The 19,629-nt window shown below is 38.7% G+C and overlaps 1 protein-coding gene across 1 annotated transcript; it reads left to right on the plus strand.

The window, feature by feature from the left end:
• Nucleotides 1-11,619: 11,619 nt before the first annotated feature.
• Nucleotides 11,620-17,971, plus strand: LOC307010683 (uncharacterized protein). Its single transcript, XM_079635569.1, has 13 exons — nucleotides 11,620-11,754; nucleotides 11,998-12,154; nucleotides 12,583-12,680; nucleotides 12,881-13,857; nucleotides 14,720-15,674; nucleotides 15,953-16,011; nucleotides 16,092-16,199; nucleotides 16,298-16,429; nucleotides 16,761-16,982; nucleotides 17,122-17,201; nucleotides 17,289-17,373; nucleotides 17,460-17,555; nucleotides 17,818-17,971. The coding sequence occupies exons 4-13, from the start codon at nucleotides 13,795-13,797 to the stop codon at nucleotides 17,878-17,880; spliced, it is 1,863 nt and encodes a 620-aa protein (XP_079491695.1). The 5' UTR covers nucleotides 11,620-11,754; nucleotides 11,998-12,154; nucleotides 12,583-12,680; nucleotides 12,881-13,794; the 3' UTR covers nucleotides 17,881-17,971.
• Nucleotides 17,972-19,629: the final 1,658 nt, after the last annotated feature.

A 19,629-nucleotide genomic window follows, 5' to 3' on the forward strand; every position in this document is an offset into this window, starting at 1 on the left:
AAATTGCGAGGGGATTTTTGATATCTCGAACGGTTTGGCCGTGGCGAGGAAACAAATTGATGGCGAATATTGGAAACAGGAAGTGTGTTATAACATCCTCATACATTAATTGATCTTGATGAAACTTCAGCAGTGTGTTTGTTGTAAGAGGCCGATCACATGGATGTGACTATTGTGAGTCAAAGTTATAGCGCCACCAACTGGTAGCAGGAAGTGTGTCACTTTCAAAATGCTTTGAATTCACCCTCTTATTTTTACCCGATTTGCTTCAAACTTCATCTGTATAATGTAAACACACGACAGATGTAGACCTGTGAAAGGATTATTGATATCTTTAATACTGTCGCCATGGCAACGCTTTAAACTTTTATATTCTTTTTGGATGCATTTGAGGCTCTTAACATGCTTCAAATTGCATGAAACTCAACATGCATATCACATTTATTGCCTAGTACACTTGTGCGAAGTTTCAGAAACGGGCGTGGTAAGGGGCTCAGTAGCGCCACCTTTAGTCAAAAATGGGGTATTAGTTTTACCTACAGTAACCAAACTCGGTACGTATATTCTTCTCTTCGATCTGGACAACTTTCTAATTTACACTCATTAGCTCCGACCAACAGGAAGTCAGATATTTTGGTTTGAATGTGTACTTTCTGGAGCATTTTCCCTCTGCCCCTCTGCGTCTCTGTGTGTGTGTGTGTGAGAGGAGGGGGGCTAGTTTAGTTTAACCCTTTCTCTGCTGTGTGCAAAATCTCTGGCACTTTTGAGGGCCTTAACATGCTCGAAAACTCTTGAAATTTTGCACACAGGTCAGAACCCGAAATATTATATTATTATATATAGAATAATAATATACATGTTAAAAATAGAGGGGGGGGGGGGGGGGGGGGGGTTGGGAAGAATATACACACATACCGGTATATATATGTAACCCAGATAGCATTTATTACCAGTAAAGGGTTAAAGGAAAAAGAGTGTTCTAGACGGAAAAGACATGTATCCAACCACACATCGTGCTGCAGTGACTGACACCTCTATGAGCCAATAGTAGCAGCATATTGAGGAAGCCGCCCACAGGTCGCGCGGGCGCTGTCTTCAGCAGTGAGCAGATGAGAGCGCATTAGATGAAACAGCAGCACGGAGTATTTCTTCAGAAACTCTGCGTTAAAGAATGAATCTTGTACAGAACTAAGTGCATCTGGAAAGTTGGACTTTGGATACATTAGCCTGAAAAGTCGTCGAAGAGAGAAAAGAGTGAATTGATGATCGGAGGAGAGCAGATGTAAAGGATTTCGGAGTGAATCGACGTGAATGATCTTTCTTTTATGAAACTGATTCTATATCGCTTTGGTGAGTGAAAATTCAGCTATCAATCCGTTTCATATAAAAGACATGCCAAAATCTGTGTGTGTGTGTCTGTGTGGGGAGGGGAGGGAGGGAGGGAGGGCACACACACACACACACACACACACACACACACACACACAAATAGACAGCCCCCCCTGTGTGTGTCTGTGTGGGGAGGGGAGCAGAAAGACTATGAACAATTGTGCCATCTAGTGTTTTATACTATGTATAAATGTGTTTTTTATTTTAAACAAGTGTTTTAAAGTACACTAATTTCAATTAATGATATGCTGCATTTTTATGTATATTTAAACATTATCAAAGTTAGGATGCCATTTTTTTAGTTTCAAAAGTTATCTGTCTCTGTCTCCCTTTGGCTGTCATTACCCTCCCCTCACTCCCACAGTCTCACTTATTTCTTTCTGTATCAAATAATATTACCATAAACAAAAAGTTTGAGTTTCTTTTTCAATCAATGTATTATGTGTAACTTAAAAATAAGCAGATTAAACAGATATGTTTGAGGGCAAGACATGAAAACGATGAAATATAATATAGTATTAGTAAAAGAGTGCAGTATAGGGTTGGATGAATCAGATAAATAACATATTTTGTTAAAAAAACATTTGGTTAATTTTCGGTGTTGTGTACTTACAATGGCTGCTGATTTCATGTGTCCGTTAAGTCCATGAGACTGTAGGGTGTCTAATTTTTCATTTTAGGTTTCAGAAGGGTGCTCACGCATACTTTGTGGTTGATATGTGCCCTCGATGCGCACTATTGCAGAACCCACACTGATGCAAGCTCTAAAGCAGACTTCTTCTCGACAGTCAAAGCGGAGTTACGTTATTGCCCGTCGTGCACAGGAACCCTAAAGGCACCGGGGTGGCGGTTTTTTATATATATATATATATATATATATATATATATATATATATATTTATTCTTCTTCTTTATTAGGGCCCAAGCCTTGAAAAGGCGAAGGCCCTATTGTTTTTCTTCGGATTATTAGGGCCCGAGCACCGATGGTGTGAGGACCCTCTTGGAATTGCTCTGTTTATTATTATTATTAGGGCCCGAGCACCGATGGTGCGAGGACACTATTGGAATTGCTCTGTTTATTATTATTATTAGGGCCCGAGCACCGATGGTGTGAGGACCCTCTTGGAATTGCTCTGTTTATTATTATTATTATTATTATTATTATTAGGGCCCGAGCACCGATGGTGTGAGGACCCTCTTGGAATTGCTCTGTTTATTATTATTATTATTATTATTATTATTATTATTCTTCTCCGCATTTAATCGCATTTTTGAGGGCCTAAACATGCACGAAAACTCACGAAAATTTGCACACGCGTCAGAACTGGCGAAAATTGACATCTGATATGTGTTTCACAATTGGGCGGGGTAAAATGGCTCGATAGCGCCACCTATAAAGGTTCAACGGAGTGCGCCTCCCGCTACGTTTCACGTATGTGTACGAAATTCGGTACATACATGTAATGACCCAATACCTACAAAAAAGTCTCTTGAGGCATAGCCTTAAACACAACAGGAAGTCAGCCATTTTGAACTTCCTCTCTGATTTTTGTGCAGTTTTTGCCATTTTCAGGCCTCGTACTTTAACGAACTCCTCCTACAGTTTTAATCTGATCATCTTCAAATTTGGTGAGTGTAATCTTAAGGCCTTTGCGACGTTAAATTGCGAAGATCTAGAGTTTTCGTCGAAGGGCGTGTCCTCGGCGGCCTGACAAATTTTGATGTTTCGCCATGAAACAGGAAGTTGCTGTAACTCAGGCAAACAATGTCCAATCTGCCCCAAACTTCCCACGTTTGATAAGAGTTCTGCCCTGAACACATGACCATGCTCAAATTCAGTTACAGTCATAGCGCCACCTGCTGGCAACAGGAAGTGACATGTTTAACACTGTTTTGGACTCCTAATAACATATAAAAAATTGCCAGCAACTGCTTAACATGTTAACAACATACTAGAAACATGCTAAAATATGCTAGCAAACATTAGCTAAGTGCTAAAGCATGCTATTACTGCAATTAAATAGGAATTTGCTGTAACTCAGGCATTGAATGTCCAATCTGCCCCAAACTTCACTCGTTTGATAAGAGTTCTGTCCTGAACACATGACCATGCTCATATTCAGTTACAGTCATAGCGCCACCTGCTGGCAACAGGAAGTTACATGTTTAACACTATTTTGGACTCCTAATAACATACAAAAAAGTGCCAGCAAGTGTTAAACATGTGAACAACATACTAGAAACATGCTAAAACATGCTAGCAAACATTAGCTAGGTGCTAAATCATGCTATTAATGCAATTAAATAGGAATTTGCTGTAACTCAGGCATTGGATGTTTAATCTGCCCCAAACTTCACACGGTTGAATATTCTCATGTTTAACACATTTACATGAGAATATTCAGTTATAGTAATAGCGCCACCAACTGGCAACAGGAAGTGACATGTTTAACACTGTGATGCTTTACTAGCAACATATTAAATATGCCATTGAGTTATAAACATGTTAGAAACCTGTTAAAACATGCTAGCAATTCTTAGCTAAGTGCTAAAGCATGCTAATGCAATGAAAGGGGAAGTTGTTGTTACTAAAGAAGGCAATGTCCAATCTTTCCCAAACTTTACACGTTTGATAAGAGTCCTGTCCTGAACACATCTACATGACACTTTTCAGTTATAGTAATAGCGCCACCAACTGGCAACAGGAAGTGACATGTTTAACACTGTGATGCTGTACTAGCAACATATTAAATATGCCATTGAGTTATAAACATGTTAGAAACCTGTTAAAACATGCTAGCAATTCTTAGCTAAGTGCTAAAGCATGCTAATGCAATGAAAGAGGAAGTTGTTGTTACTAAAGAAGGCAATGTCCAATCTTTCCCAAACTTTACACGTTTGATAAGAGTCCTGTCCTGAACACATCTACATGACACTTTTCAGTTATAGTAATAGCGCCACCTACTGGCAACAGGAAGTGACATGTTTAACACTGTGATGCAGTACTAGCAACATATTAAATATGCCATTGAGTTATATACATGTTAGAAACATGTTAAAACATGCTAGCAATTCTTAGCTAAGTGCTAAAGCACGCTAATGCAATGAAACAGGAAGTTGGTGTTACTGAAGAAGGCAATGTTCAATCTGCCCCAAACTTCACACGTTTGATAAGAGTCCTGCCCTGAACACATCTACATGACAATTTTAAGTTAAAGTAATAGCGCCACCTACTGTCGACAGGAAGTGACACGTTTTACACTGTGATGCATTACTAGCGACATATTTAATATGCCATTGAGTTCTAAACATGCTCAAACATGCTAGCAACACTTATCTGAGTTATAACGCATGCTATTATCCCCATAATCAAGGACATTTTTGTAACTGACTTTGACATACTCCTCCCATTTTTACCTACTTAAATGCACATCGCCCACCGTGCTCTGTCTTCCTAAAGCCACCGGGTGGCGGTGGCACGGGTGCGAGGGCCCTTTCATCGCTGCTTGCAGCTTTAATTATTATTATTATTATTATTCTCCGCATTTAATCGCATTTTTGAGGGCCTAAACATGCACGAAAACTCACGAAAATTTGCACACGCGTCAGAACCGGCGAAAATTGACATCTGATATGCGTTTCAGAATTGGGCGGGGCAAAATGGCTCGATAGCGCCACCTATAAATGTTCAACGGAGTGCGCCTCCCGCTACGTTTCACGTACGTGTACGAAATTCGGTACATACATGTAATGACCCAATACCTACAAAAAAGTCTCTTGGAGCATAGCCTTAAACACAACAGGAAGTCAGCCATTTTGAACTTCCTCTCTGATTTTTGTGCAGTTTTTGCCATTTTCAGGCCTCGTACTTTAACGAACTCCTCCTACAGTTTTAATCTGATCATCTTCAAATTTGGTGAGTGTAATCTTAAGGCCTTTGCGACGTTAAATTGCGAAGATCTAGAGTTTTCGTCGAAGGGCGTGTCCTCGGCGGCCTGACAAATTTTGATGTTTCGCCTTGAAACAGGAAGTTGCTGTAACTCAGGCAAACAATGTCCATTCTGCCCCAAACTTCACACGGTTGATAAGAGTTCTGTCCTGAACACATGAACATGCTCAAATTCAGTTACAGTCATAGCGCCACCTGCTGGCAACAGGAAGTGACATGTTTAACACTGTTTTGGACTCCTAATAACATATAAAAATTTGCCAGCAAGTGCTTAACATGTTAACAACATACTAGAAACATGCTAAAACATGCTAGCAAACATTAGCTAAGTGCTAAAGCATGCTATTACTGCAATTAAATAGGAATTTGCTGTAACTCAGGCATTGAATGTCCAATCTGCCCCAAACTTCACACGGTTGATAAGCGTTCTGTCCTGAACACATGACCATGCTCAAATTCAGTTACAGTCATAGCGCCACCTGCTGGCATCAGGAAGTGACATGTTTAACACTGTTTTGGACTCCTAATAACATACAAAAAAGTGCCAGCAAGTGTTAAACATGTTAACAACATACTAGAAACATGCTAAAACATGCTAGCAAACATTAGCTAGGTGCTAAATCATGCTATTAATGCAATTAAATAGGAATTTGCTGTAACTCAGGCATTGGATGTTTAATCTGCCCCAAACTTCACACGGTTGAATATTCTCATGTTTAACACATTTACATGAGAATATTCAGTTATAGTAATAGCGCCACCTGCTGGCAACAGGAAGTGACATGTTTAACACTGTTTTGGACTCCTAATAACATACAAAAAAGTGCCAGCAAGTGTTAAACATGTTAACAACATACTAGAAACATGCTAAAACATGCTAGCAAACATTAGCTAGGTGCTAAATCATGCTATTAATGCAATTAAATAGGAATTTGCTGTAACTCAGGTATTGGATGTTTAATCTGCCCCAAACTTCACACGGTTGAATATTCTCATGTTTAACACATTTACATGAGAATATTCAGTTATAGTAATAGCGCCACCTGCTGGCAACAGGAAGTGACATGTTTAACACTGTTTTGGACTCCTAATAACATACAAAAAAGTGCCAGCAAGTGTTAAACATGTTAACAACATACTAGAAACATGCTAAAACATGCTAGCAAACATTAGCTACGTGCTAAATCATGCTATTAATGCAATTAAATAGGAATTTGCTGTAACTCAGGCATTGGATGTTTAATCTGCCCCAAACTTCACACGGTTGAATATTCTTATGTTTAACACATTTACATGAGAATATTCAGTTATAGTAATAGCGCCACCTACTGGCAACAGGAAATGACATGTTTAACACCGTGATGCTGTACTAGCAACATATTAAATATGCCATTGAGTTATATACATGTTAGAAACATGTTAAAACATGCTAGCAATTCTTAGCTAAGTGCTAAAGCACGCTAATGCAATGAAAGAGGAAGTTGTTGTTACTAAAGAAGGCAATGTCCAATCTTTCCCAAACTTTACACGTTTGATAAGAGTCCTGTCCTGAACACATCTACATGACACTTTTCAGTTATAGTAATAGCGCCACCTACTGGCAACAGGAAGTGACATGTTTAACACTGTGATGCAGTACTAGCAACATATTAAATATGCCATTGAGTTATATACATGGTAGAAACATGTTAAAACATGCTAGCAATTATTAGCTAAGTGCTAAAGCACGCTAATGCAATGAAAGAGGAAGTTGGTGTTACTGAAGAAGGCAATGTCCAATCTGCCCCAAACTTCACACGTTTGATAAGAGTCCTGCCCTGAACACATCTACGTGACAATTTTAAGTTAAAGTAATAGCGCCACCTACTGTCGACAGGAAGTGACACGTTTTACACTGTGATGCATTACTAGAGACATATTTAATATGCCATTGAGTTCTAAACATGCTAGAAACATGCTAAAACATGCTAGCAACACTTATCTGAGTGATAACGCATGCTATTATACCCATAATAAAGGACATTTTTGTAACTGACTTTGACATACTCCTCCTATTTTTACCTACTTAAATGCACATTGCCCACCGTGCTCTGTCTTCCTAAAGCCACCGGGTGGCGGTGGCACGGGTGCGAGGGCCCTTTCATCGCTGCTTGCAGCTTTAATTATTATTATTTTCCGCATTTAATCGCATTTTTGAGGGCCTAAACATGCACGAAAACTCACGAAAATTTGCACACGCGTCAGAACTGGCGAAAATTGACATCTGATATGCGTTTCACAATTGGGCGGGGTAAAATGGCTCGATAGCGCCACCTATAAAGGTTCAACGGAGTGCGCCTCCCGCTACGTGTCACGTATGTGTACGAAATTCGGTACATACATGTAATGACCCAATACCTACAAAAAAGTCTCTTGGAGCATAGCCTTAAACACAACAGGAAGTCAGCCATTTTGAACTTCCTCTCTGATTTTTGTGCAGTTTTTGCCATTTTCAGGCCTCGTACTTTAACGAACTCCTCCTACAGTTTTAATCTGATCATCTTCAAATTTGGTGAGTGTAATCTTAAGGCCTTTGCGACGTTAAATTGCGAAGATCTAGAGTTTTCGTCGAAGGGCGTGTCCTCGGCGGCCTGACAAATTTTGATGTTTCGCCATGAAACAGGAAGTTGCTGTAACTCAGGCAAACAATGTCCAATCTGCCCCAAACTTCACACGTTTGATAAGCGTTCTGTCCTGAACACATGACCATGCTCAAATTCAGTTACAGTCATAGCGCCACCTGCTGGCAACAGGAAGTGACATCTTTAACACTGTTTTGGACTCCTAATAACATAAAAAATTGCCACCAAGTGCTTAACATGTTAACAACATACTAGAAACATGCTAAAACATGCTAGCAAACATTAGCTAAGAGCTAAATCATGCTATTAATGCAATTAAATAGGAATTTGCTGTAACTCAGGCATTGAATGTCCAATCTGCCCCAAACTTCACACGTTTGATAAGCGTTCTGTCCTGAACACATGACCATGCTCAAATTCAGTTACAGTCATAGCGCCACCTGCTGGCAACAGGAAGTGACATCTTTAACACTGTCTTGGACTCCTAATAACATACAAAAAAGTGCCAGCAAGTGTTAAACATGTTAACAACATACTAGAAACATGCTAAAACATGCTAGCAAACATTAGCTAGGTGCTAAATCATGCTATTAATGCAATTAAATAGGAATTTGCTGTAACTCAGGCATTGGATGTTTAATCTGCCCCAAACTTCACACGGTTGAATATTCTCATGTTTAACACATTTACATGAGAATATTCAGTTATAGTAATAGCGCCACCTACTGGCAACAGGAAATGACATGTTTAACACTGTGATGCTGTACTAGCAACTTATTAAATATGCCATTGAGTTATAAACATGTTAGAAACCTGTTAAAACATGCTAGCAATTCTTAGCTAAGTGCTAAAGCATGCTAATGCAATGAAAGAGGAAGTTGTTGTTACTAAAGAAGGCAATGTCCAATCTGCCCCAAACTTCACACGTTTGATAAGAGTTCTGTCCTGAACACATCTACATGACACTTTTCAGTTATAGTAATAGCGCCACCTACTGGCAACAGGAAGTGACATGTTTAACACTGCGATGCATTACTAGCAACATATTAAATATGCCATTGAGTTATGGGATTCACTAAAGTACAGGGGTTTCAGTACCGCGACGCACGCGGGGCGTATCCGAGGGTGTGGCCGTCACACCCCTTTCCAAAAAAAGAAATAATAATTTGCAGGTCAGCGCACATGCGCAGAGTAGAGTTCCTTCTTCCCGCGGGCTTTTCAAATTAGAGACAGAACTGGTGGACGATGAAGAGCAAACTGATAAACATTAAAAAGCAATGGACAATCAAGGACAAAACAGCGAAATCGGTAACTGTTTATTACGTTTTATTATGATCAAGAGGCAGACGAATTTGTAAAAAATACGGTAGGATTTTAATGTAAGGAGGGCTTCATACGAGATACCTGTCCCAACTGAATTAACGTTACATGTGCATCAAATACCTGTGTGTGTTTACAGGGGCTTCATGTGTGATACCTGTCCTAACTGAATTACATGTGCATCAAATACCTGTGTGTGTTTACAGGGGCTTCATGTGAGATACCTGTCCTAACTGAATTACATGTGCATCAAATACCTGTGTGTGTTTACAGGGACTTCATGTGAGATACCTGTCCTAACTGAATTACATGTGCATCAAATACCTGTGTGTGTTTACAGGGGCTTCATGTGTGATACCTGTCCTAACTGAATTACATGTGCATCAGACACCTGTGTGTGTTTACAGGGGCTTCATACGAGATACCTGTCCTAACTGAATTACATGTGCATCAAATACCTGTGTGTGTTTAAAGGGGCTTCATGTGTGATACCTGTCCTAACTGAATTACATGTGCATCAAATACCTGTGTGTGTTTACAGGGGCTTCATGTGTGATACCTGTCCTAACTGAATTACATGTGCATCAGACACCTGTGTGTGTTTACAGGGGCTTCATGTGTGATACCTGTCCTAACTGAATTACATGTGCATCAGACACCTGTGTGTGTTTACAGGGGCTTCATGTGAGATACCTGTCCCAACTGAATTACATGTGCATCAAATACCTGTGTGTGTTTAAAGGGGCTTCATGTGTGATACCTGTCCCAACTGAATTACATGTGCATCAAATACCTGTGTGTGTTTACAGGGGCTTCATACGAGATACCTGTCCCAACTGAATTACATGTGCATCAAATACCTGTGTGTGTTTAAAGGGGCTTCATGTGAGATACCTGTCCTAACTGAATTACATGTGCATCAAATACCTGTGTGTGTTTAAAGGGGCTTCATGTGTGATACCTGTCCCAACTGAATTACATGTGCATCAAATACCTGTGTGTGTTTACAGGGGCTTCATACGAGATACCTGTCCTAACTGAATTACATGTGCATCAAATACCTGTGTGTGTTTAAAGGGGCTTCATGTGTGATACCTGTCCCAACTGAATTACATGTGCATCAAATACCTGTGTGTGTTTAAAGGGGCTTCATGTGAGATACCTGTCCTAACTGAATTACATGTGCATCAAATACCTGTGTGTGTTTACAGGGGCTTTATACGAGATACCTGTCCTAACTGAATTACATGTGCATCAAATACCTGTGTGTGTTTAAAGGGGCTTCATGTGTGATACCTGTCCTAACTGAATTACATGTGCATCAAATACCTGTGTGTGTTTACAGGGGCTTCATGTGTGATACCTGTCCCAACTGAATTACATGTGCATCAAATACCTGTGTGTGTTTACAGGGGCTTCATGTGAGATACCTGTCCTAACTGAATTACATGTGCATCAAATACCTGTGTGTGTTTACAGGGGCTTCATGTGAGATACCTGTCCTAACTGAATTACATGTGCATCAAATACCTGTGTGTGTTTAAAGGGGCTTCATGTGTGATACCTGTCCTAACTGAATTACATGTGCATCAAATACCTGTGTGTGTTTAAAGGGGCTTCATGTGAGATACCTGTCCTAACTGAATTACATGTGCATCAAATACCTGTGTGTGTTTACAGGGGCTTCATACGAGATACCTGTCCCAACTGAATTACATGTGCATCAAATACCTGTGTGTGTTTACAGGGGCTTCATGTGAGATACCTGTCCCAACTGAATTACATGTGCATCAAATACCTGTGTGTGTTTACAGGGGCTTCATGTGAGATACCTGTCCTAACTGAATTACATGTGCATCAAATACCTGTGTGTGTTTACAGGGGCTTCATGTGTGATACCTGTCCTAACTGAATTACATGTGCATCAAATACCTGTGTGTGTTTACAGGGGCTTCATGTGAGATACCTGTCCTAACTGAATTACATGTGCATCAAATACCTGTGTGTGTTTACAGGGGCTTCATGTGAGATACCTGTCCCAACTGAATTACATGTGCATCAAATACCTGTGTGTGTTTACAGGGGCTTCATGTGTGATACCTGTCCTAACTGAATTACATGTGCATCAAATACCTGTGTGTGTTTACAGGGGCTTCATGTGAGATACCTGTCCTAACTGAATTACATGTGCATCAAATACCTGTGTGTGTTTACAGGGGCTTCATGTGTGCATATGAATTTATCTAAATCAACATTCTATGATCTAAATAAAATGAATAAACAATAAAGAAGGACAATGTAGACTAAAGTACTAAACTAAATATTACTCTGTTTCCCACCAGACTGGCTTCCGTCATCTTTTCACATATGTTCATCTTCAGAAGAGTACATCACAGGCATAGTTTCTTCAGAAGAAGACCTGAAACTTCTTTTGGAAAGCCACAAACGGGCAACTGGCACATCTTACACTGTTTGGTAATTTATCAGTTTCTAAATGAACTGCATGTTTATTTGTTTGATTGTTTATTTATGACCTTATGGAAAGTATTGCTACGAAGAACATTTGTTGCGTTTAATAGACATGCACTTAAGACAGCTACTTTCATTAAACAAATCTTTACTTACAGTTTTCTCATAATTGAAATATGAACAAGTAAAAGGGAATGTGCTATGCAAAGTATTAAATGCCTTTTTCTTTTATTTACTTACTGGTGACAGGTCGGATGACAGTCAAAAAAAGCAAAAAGTGACACCCCGATTTCTATGGAAAGTGGAAGATTATTCAAAACGCATTCCTCTCTCTGTGAAAAGAAGAGTGATATATGCTTGCCAGCATGGAAAAAACTACAAAAAGGCACCAAAAACAGAGGAGTTGGTAGGTTCTAAAGTCTGCACACATTTTCATGAACTTAATATATGTTGTATGAGTGGCAAAATATACTTATGAAACGGCTAATTCAAGTCCTTGATTCTGATTGGTTGAGCTGCGTTCAAAGCCGCTGTGTTACTTGATAAACCATACACCTGTGACCTAATTACATAAGTACTTCTGCTGCACTCAGTGTATGAAAATAAATATGTTTATGGACTAACCTTTGTATAAAAGCAATAAGCCCTGTGAAGTGCCCCTTAGCTTTTCTAAATTCTCTGTAAAACACTGCTTCATTGGGCTTATTATTGCTTTAATTTACTTCTAGACAAAATTGTAGGCATAACTATTTTTTATTATTACTACAATTTTGTTTCCCTGGCCCTAGAAATGTAATGTAGTGATGTAGAAATAATTTGTCTTTCAATCTGCAGCACACAGAACATGAATATATCAGCAGAAGAAGATTTCACATTCAAAGCAGCAAGAAAGTTGATTGCCCAGCAAAATTATATGTCAGATATATATTAAGGTAAATTTGACTGTCATGACTCATTTAAATGCACTCATTTAAAATGTATAACTTTATTACCATTTTCACCATAAAGGTAATGGTGAAAAGAGAGCACTCTTTAGTTCTGTCTCATGTAAGGGTGTTGCAACATAATACATGGGACTATTATTGACATATTTTTCAGACAGATACGTATTATGGTATGTTGTTCTTGACAGATATGACAACTTTGCTGTTGGAGACAAAAGTTCTAGGAGTGAAAAACAAGCAGCTATAAAGAGGCTTCTGGAGTCAATAAAAGAGAACCCCACTGCCACTTCTGAAGTAATTCATGTCAAAATACCTTTGGCAGAAGCACACAAAAAGCACAACATTTCAGAAAACTGTCATTTCTCAAATAAGATCCATCACGAGGTGCGTGACAAAATTCATGAATATGTTTCACTTGGAATGACCTCTGTCCCTTTCCTGAAGAAGGTTCTGAAAACCTTTGTCCAGAAAGAGCTTTCAGGCATGGGAAGTGTTCTACCACACCCACAGGACCCATCGTACTACCCATCAAGCCATGTTATTCAAAATCATGTGCATCAGGCCTTACTTGCTGGAAAATACTCTGGCTTTGATCAACTGCAACTGGAAAAGAAAATTGATGAATGGAAATTAACAGATTCAGATGCCCAATTTTTCTTTAGGCAGTGCACAGAGAACTACAGAGATCAGACAGAAATACACATTGAAGTGAATGCACAAAGAAATGGATTTCCAGTCACCGAAGACTCCGAGGAAGATTTTGAGGATAAACACACACCGGAGATGACCACATCACAAGAAACATTCTTGTTTATTCATCAAAACAAACAACAGCAGCATTTACTTGAGCGTTATGGAGATATGGTCCTACTTGATGCCACTTACAGAACCACCAAATATGCATTGCCCCTGTTTCTGGTTGTTGTTCGGACTAATGTTGGCTACAAACCGGTTGCTGAGTTTATATGTGAAAACGAGACAACCACAGCGATAGCTGAAGCTCTTAACATCCTGAAACAGTGGAACCTGCATTGGGAGCCAAAGTACTTCATGCTTGATTATTCACAACAGGAATATCAAGCTCTGGACCATACATTTCCAAATGCACAGAAGTATTTATGCTCATTCCATCGTGAGCAAGCTTGGATACGATGGACAAGACAAGGTACAGTCCAGCTGATACCAGAATTCCATTATAGTCTTTGGTTTTCATTATAATCCTGGATATGTGATAATGTATATGTGTGTTTTTTAATTTATTTTAATTTATTTTTACTTTTCATTAGAAGTAAACAATACAGCCTTAGATTTACATTTCAGTTTTTCTAAAACATCTTTCAAAGTACTTTCAGTAATGTATTACTTTGTTTTCTTAGTTTCATTTATTTACATTTCATTTGTACTGTAAATTAGTCATCTGAAACATAGGTAATTCCTATTTTTACAGTGTTTAATATCCCATATACTCTCTTTCTGGCAGCCAAGAACAAGTTGTCCCACTCTGAGCAAAGTGAACTACTTGGCCACCTGCGTGAGATAGCTAGTGCCCCAAGTGAATCTTCTTGTGATAGGGAGGTTGACAGACTGAAGGAGAGCAAGGTTTACAAGAAGTCATTTGAAGTCAGACATTATGTTGATACAAGGTGGCTATGTATTCGGGAGGTGAGGTACTGCACTGGACATGTTCCGTGTTCAACTGTTGTACAGTACATTTAGATTGATATAAAAGGGACAGGCCAGCATTTAGTTTTCTCTGAAATTATTACGCCCTGTCAACACCAGACAGACACAACAAAAGCAAGTCATCATCATCACTGATTCAGTCTACACTTGATTATGGTAGTTGCGCTGAGTTGAGGAAATGGATGCCTCAATCTATTTTGCGCACCGTCTAGGATATTTGCTTGGATAGGATACAGTGGTTTAGGGTATTTGCTTTTAATGCATCCAGTGTAGACGGGGTGTAATGTTCCATTCTTTCTGCATCAACTACCTTTATCGAAGTAATATGTTACTTTCTTTTTCAGCGGTGGTGTAGGGCCTATGTTCCACAAGGATTCTCTGTGGCAGTTACCACCAACAATGGAGTTGAGGCTCTCAATAAATCATTGAAGAGCTTCTACCTCAAATTTTCTGGAACAGGAAGTCTTACATCTCTGCTTGAAACTATTATATGCGATTTCATCCCAGAACAGTTGCTATCATACAGTAGACTCAACTTCATCTACAGTAGTGAATGCAAAACATACAATCCAGATGTGCCAACGTTCCTAAGAGACAAACCCAGGAGTTTTGTCAAACATTGCTTAAACAGTATCCAAGCAGCTTCCATCTATTCAAAAGAGCATGTTGAGGTACTTGGAAATGAATCTTTCAAGGTAAAGAGTGAGACAACCTCTGCATGGTACAGAGTAGAACTTGGTGACTCTGAAAGGTACCCATCTTGTGAATGTGTCCTCTTCAAAAAAACGTTCTTACCATGCAAGCATTTCTTCGCTGTTTTTAGTCACTCTGACAAAACATGGGGAGACCTTAGCCCAGTCTATTGTCGAAGCCCATATATAACTCTGGATTTCAGTGTTGCTCTAACCAATCCACCAATCACTGAGAACAGCACTCAAGAAGACTTCTCTAGTGACTTTTGCGTTTGTCCTCTTCCTTACCCAAGGAAACAGACACACAACAGTGAGCCACAGTCAACTGGTGTAGGAGCTGATCAGCAGCGCTTACGCGAAGAGCTCAAACATTTACATGATGTATCATATATGTGCACTGACAAGAAGGCAATTCAGAATGCATCTTGTGTTGTTCATGAGCTTTGTGAAACACTCAAATCCAGTTTACCTAAGGATAATGGCCTGGTTCTCCAGCAGCAAGAGGCTGTCAAGCAAAACCTTCGGGCTTTACCAAGTCGCTGTAAGAAGGCCAAACAAAAAACTGGCAGAAAACGCAAAATGAGAGCGATGGCAGTTGCAAATGAAGGTTTGTTATATTACAATTAAACAGAGGAGGTTTTTTTATACACCTTGATCTTGGTGTAGCAATACTGTGCTATACAATCAGTGTTTGCCAAAGGGGTTATTTTTGAAAATGATGTACTATTTTCTTTCCTGTTTCGTTTTGTTGACCTATGACTTGTCTTGGCATTTGGCAACCTTTTAATAGTTCATTATTGAAAAGGTCTCTATGTGCTATACATATGCTGTGTTTTCTATATGCTTTCTTTTTATTCTTTCATATTCTGTTCATTTCCCCATCAGGTGATGGCAATTTCCATAAAAAGACTAAAAAGACAGAGATGGACAAAGACTTGCTTCAGGCAATATACAGTTACTTTACTATTAATTAATCTGCTATTAATTGCATGAAATTTTAGGTTGTTTGTGATTTTCTCTTCAGTCATCATGTGGTGTGGAGGTCTCTGTGGAAGAAACCAGGAAAGCATCCACACTGAAACACGCTGGCAATCTTGTGAACCATAGTGAAAACTTACCTAGGTTAACAAAGGTGAGAATATGATTGTGAAATAAAATGTTCTGTCAGTAACATCTGTCCACTAAGCAAATTCTTTGACCTTGTTTATATGTACGTTGCATTTTTTTTAGGACATGGCATCAGAGGTGAGACATATTCTGGAACAAGATGACCCAAACATGGTGATAAGCACAGCTTTCAAACTATGCATTAGACAGAGGGACCTGGCAACGCTGGAGGAGGGCTCCTGGCTCAATGACATGGTAAGAGTGTAAGTGAACATACAGTAAGATTTCTAATCTTACTGTATGTTCACTTACCCTTGTTCACAGTCTTATTTTGCTTTTTATTGTGCAATAAATATATTTTAAAAAATAGGATAAATGATACTAATAACATTGTAGCTAATAGCTAATTATATATATATAATCTCACTGTTTTGCTTGTTTGCAGTAAAATCCCAGTCATCAAGTTGGACACAATGATTTCTTTAAATATTGGCATTTGTCTGATTTAATCTGATCATTTTAAAAAGCTCTAATGTTGGCCGTCATGGATGTTTATCATGATTATTTTTACTCTTATGTTCTTAAGGTTATCAACTTCTATTTGTCTCTGATAATGAAGAGGAGCAATGATCAGCAGGAAGGCCTTAAAGTGTACTGTTTGAGCACATTTTTCTACCCAAAGCTTCTGAGTAGTGACGGACATTTTGCAGGCCATGCAGCAGTGAAGAAATGGACAAAAACAGTGGATCTCTTCCTCTGTGATCTAGTTCTTGTTCCTTTGCACCTTGGCTTGCACTGGGCTTTGGCTGTAAGTAATTTATGAATAGCAATGCCTTTGTAACGCATAGTTTCCATATCTATACTGAATGATTAAAAGTGTAGAAATTGTATATTTACTTTTTCACAATTACAACCAACTACCTTTTATCTCTATTGCTTATCACCAGGTAATTGATTTCAAATCCCAGACCATCCAGTGCTATGACTCCATGGGTCAGAGACATGATGCGATCTGCCACATATTGTTGTGAGTTATGTCCAATTGCAACTTTGGTTTTAACCTCACACTGCTTTGAAGGCATGTAAGCATGTCTCGTGTGATTTTAATTAACAGGGAATACCTCATGGAAGAGAACAAAATCAAAAAAGCCTGCTGCTTTGAAGCTTCCAGATGGACCATCGGCCGAATGAGAACCAACGTATGCATACCACAATATAATAAGTTATACAAATATTCTTATTCAAATAACTGTTTTGTTATACTTACTTGGAATTTTGTTTCTAGGCAATTCCCAAACAGACAAATGGAAATGACTGTGGGGTTTTTATCTGCAAATATGCAGACTTCCTTTCTCAAGGAAAGCCACTTACTTTCAGACAGGTACATGACCAAGCTACAATATTTATTTCTCACAAACCTGATTCTTAACACTTGTTTGACTTTTATCAATAACCATATCTATCCACTAACACACTATAGTATCTACCTCACTCTAAACTTAGGACACATTTTTTTATAGTAACAACATGGAACACCTTAGCAACTGCATCACGGTCTCACTGATAAATCTTCAAAAGCTTTTATTTTTTGTCAAAATCCATCATCAAAGTTTGTCTGTAACATGCTTGTTCTCTCTATGTAGTGTGACATTCCAGTCATACGAAAGGTGATGATGTGGGAGATAGTACATCAGAAGATCCTGTAAAGATTGTGTCCTGAGACATCCAAAAGCTGAAGTCCTGCCTTGTTATGCTGGCTGTCAATATTTGATATTTTCTTTTTTAATAAAGTTGAGTAAGAACAATTAGTTGTCAGTATGTTGTTTTAAAATAGCAGTGGAAAAAAGTTAGTAAAAACCTAGGTTTTAAGGTTTAACAGCGTATTTGTATGTGTATTAAAATATAGATTTTCATTTTATATCTATATCTCATAGAACTTGTGTAAAGTCTCTGAATTAAATTAAAGTGAAGCAGGAATTTTGTATAAAAACATTATTCATGTTGGTAATTCAGTTGGGACAGGTATCTCACATGAAGCCCCTGTAAACACACACAGGTATTTGATGCACATGTAATTCAGTTAGGACAGGTATCTCACATGAAGCCCCTGTAAACACACACAGGTATTTGATGCACATGTAATTCAGTTAGGACAGGTATCTCGTATGAAGCCCCTGTAAACACACACAGGTATTTGATGCACATGTAATTCAGTTAGGACAGGTATCTCACATGAAGCCCCTGTAAACACACACAGGTATTTGATGCACATGTAATTCAGTTAGGACAGGTATCACACATGAAGCCCCTTTAAACACACACAGGTATTTGATGCACATGTAATTCAGTTAGGACAGGTATCTCGTATAAAGCCCCTGTAAACACACACAGGTATTTGATGCACATGTAATTCAGTTAGGACAGGTATCTCGTATGAAGCCCCTGTAAACACACACAGGTATTTGATGCACATGTAATTCAGTTAGGACAGGTATCTCACATGAAGCCCCTGTAAACACACACAGGTATTTGATGCACATGTAATTCAGTTGGGACAGGTATCACACATGAAGCCCCTTTAAACACACACAGGTATTTGATGCACATGTAATTCAGTTGGGACAGGTATCTCGTATGAAGCCCCTGTAAACACACACAGGTATTTGATGCACATGTAATTCAGTTGGGACAGGTATCTCGTATGAAGCCCCTGTAAACACACACAGGTGTCTGATGCACATGTAATTCAGTTAGGACAGGTATCACACATGAAGCCCCTGTAAACACACACAGGTGTCTGGTGCACATGTAATATGCCATTTTAATAACTGACAGTACATTTCACTAATTACTTGTATTAGGCCTATAGGTTAATAAGAATCATGCAATTATAAGTGAAAACAAGTGCAGCACTTTTATTCATATTGTATTACATTAATAGATCAGTAGAGAAATGTTAAGTTCATCCAGTCTTACCTTTACTATACACAAGACCGTTTATTTTATTTTCGTTTCTTTTATATTTTTGTTAAAAGTGTGACCGTGGATCCTGTATTACAATATTTCAGATTGTTTTAATGGCGCGATTGTGTAATGTATTAGCGTGTGACTTTGAAATAATTTACTTTGACGTGACATAAATAATCAATTTTAATCTTGTTTCTATTAGCGGCAAAAAAAAAAAAAAAAAAAAAAAAAAAAACACCGTTGGAGTGCTCTGCGCATGACCGGTGACCTATGCAAATTTGGAATTAGGAGAACGCCTACTCTACAACGTCACAATTTTTACGCTGTACTGAAACCCCTGGAAATAAGTGACTGCCATTGAGTTATATACATGTTAGAAACATGTTAAAACAAGCTAGCAATTCTTAGCTAAGTGCTAAAGCACGCTAATGCAATGAAACAGGAAGTTGGTGTTACTGAAGAAGGCAATGTCCAATCTGCCCCAAACT

This window comes from Phoxinus phoxinus (genome assembly GCF_949152265.1).
Source record: "Phoxinus phoxinus genome assembly, chromosome: 14".
NCBI classification, from domain to species: Eukaryota; Metazoa; Chordata; class Actinopteri; order Cypriniformes; family Leuciscidae; genus Phoxinus; species Phoxinus phoxinus.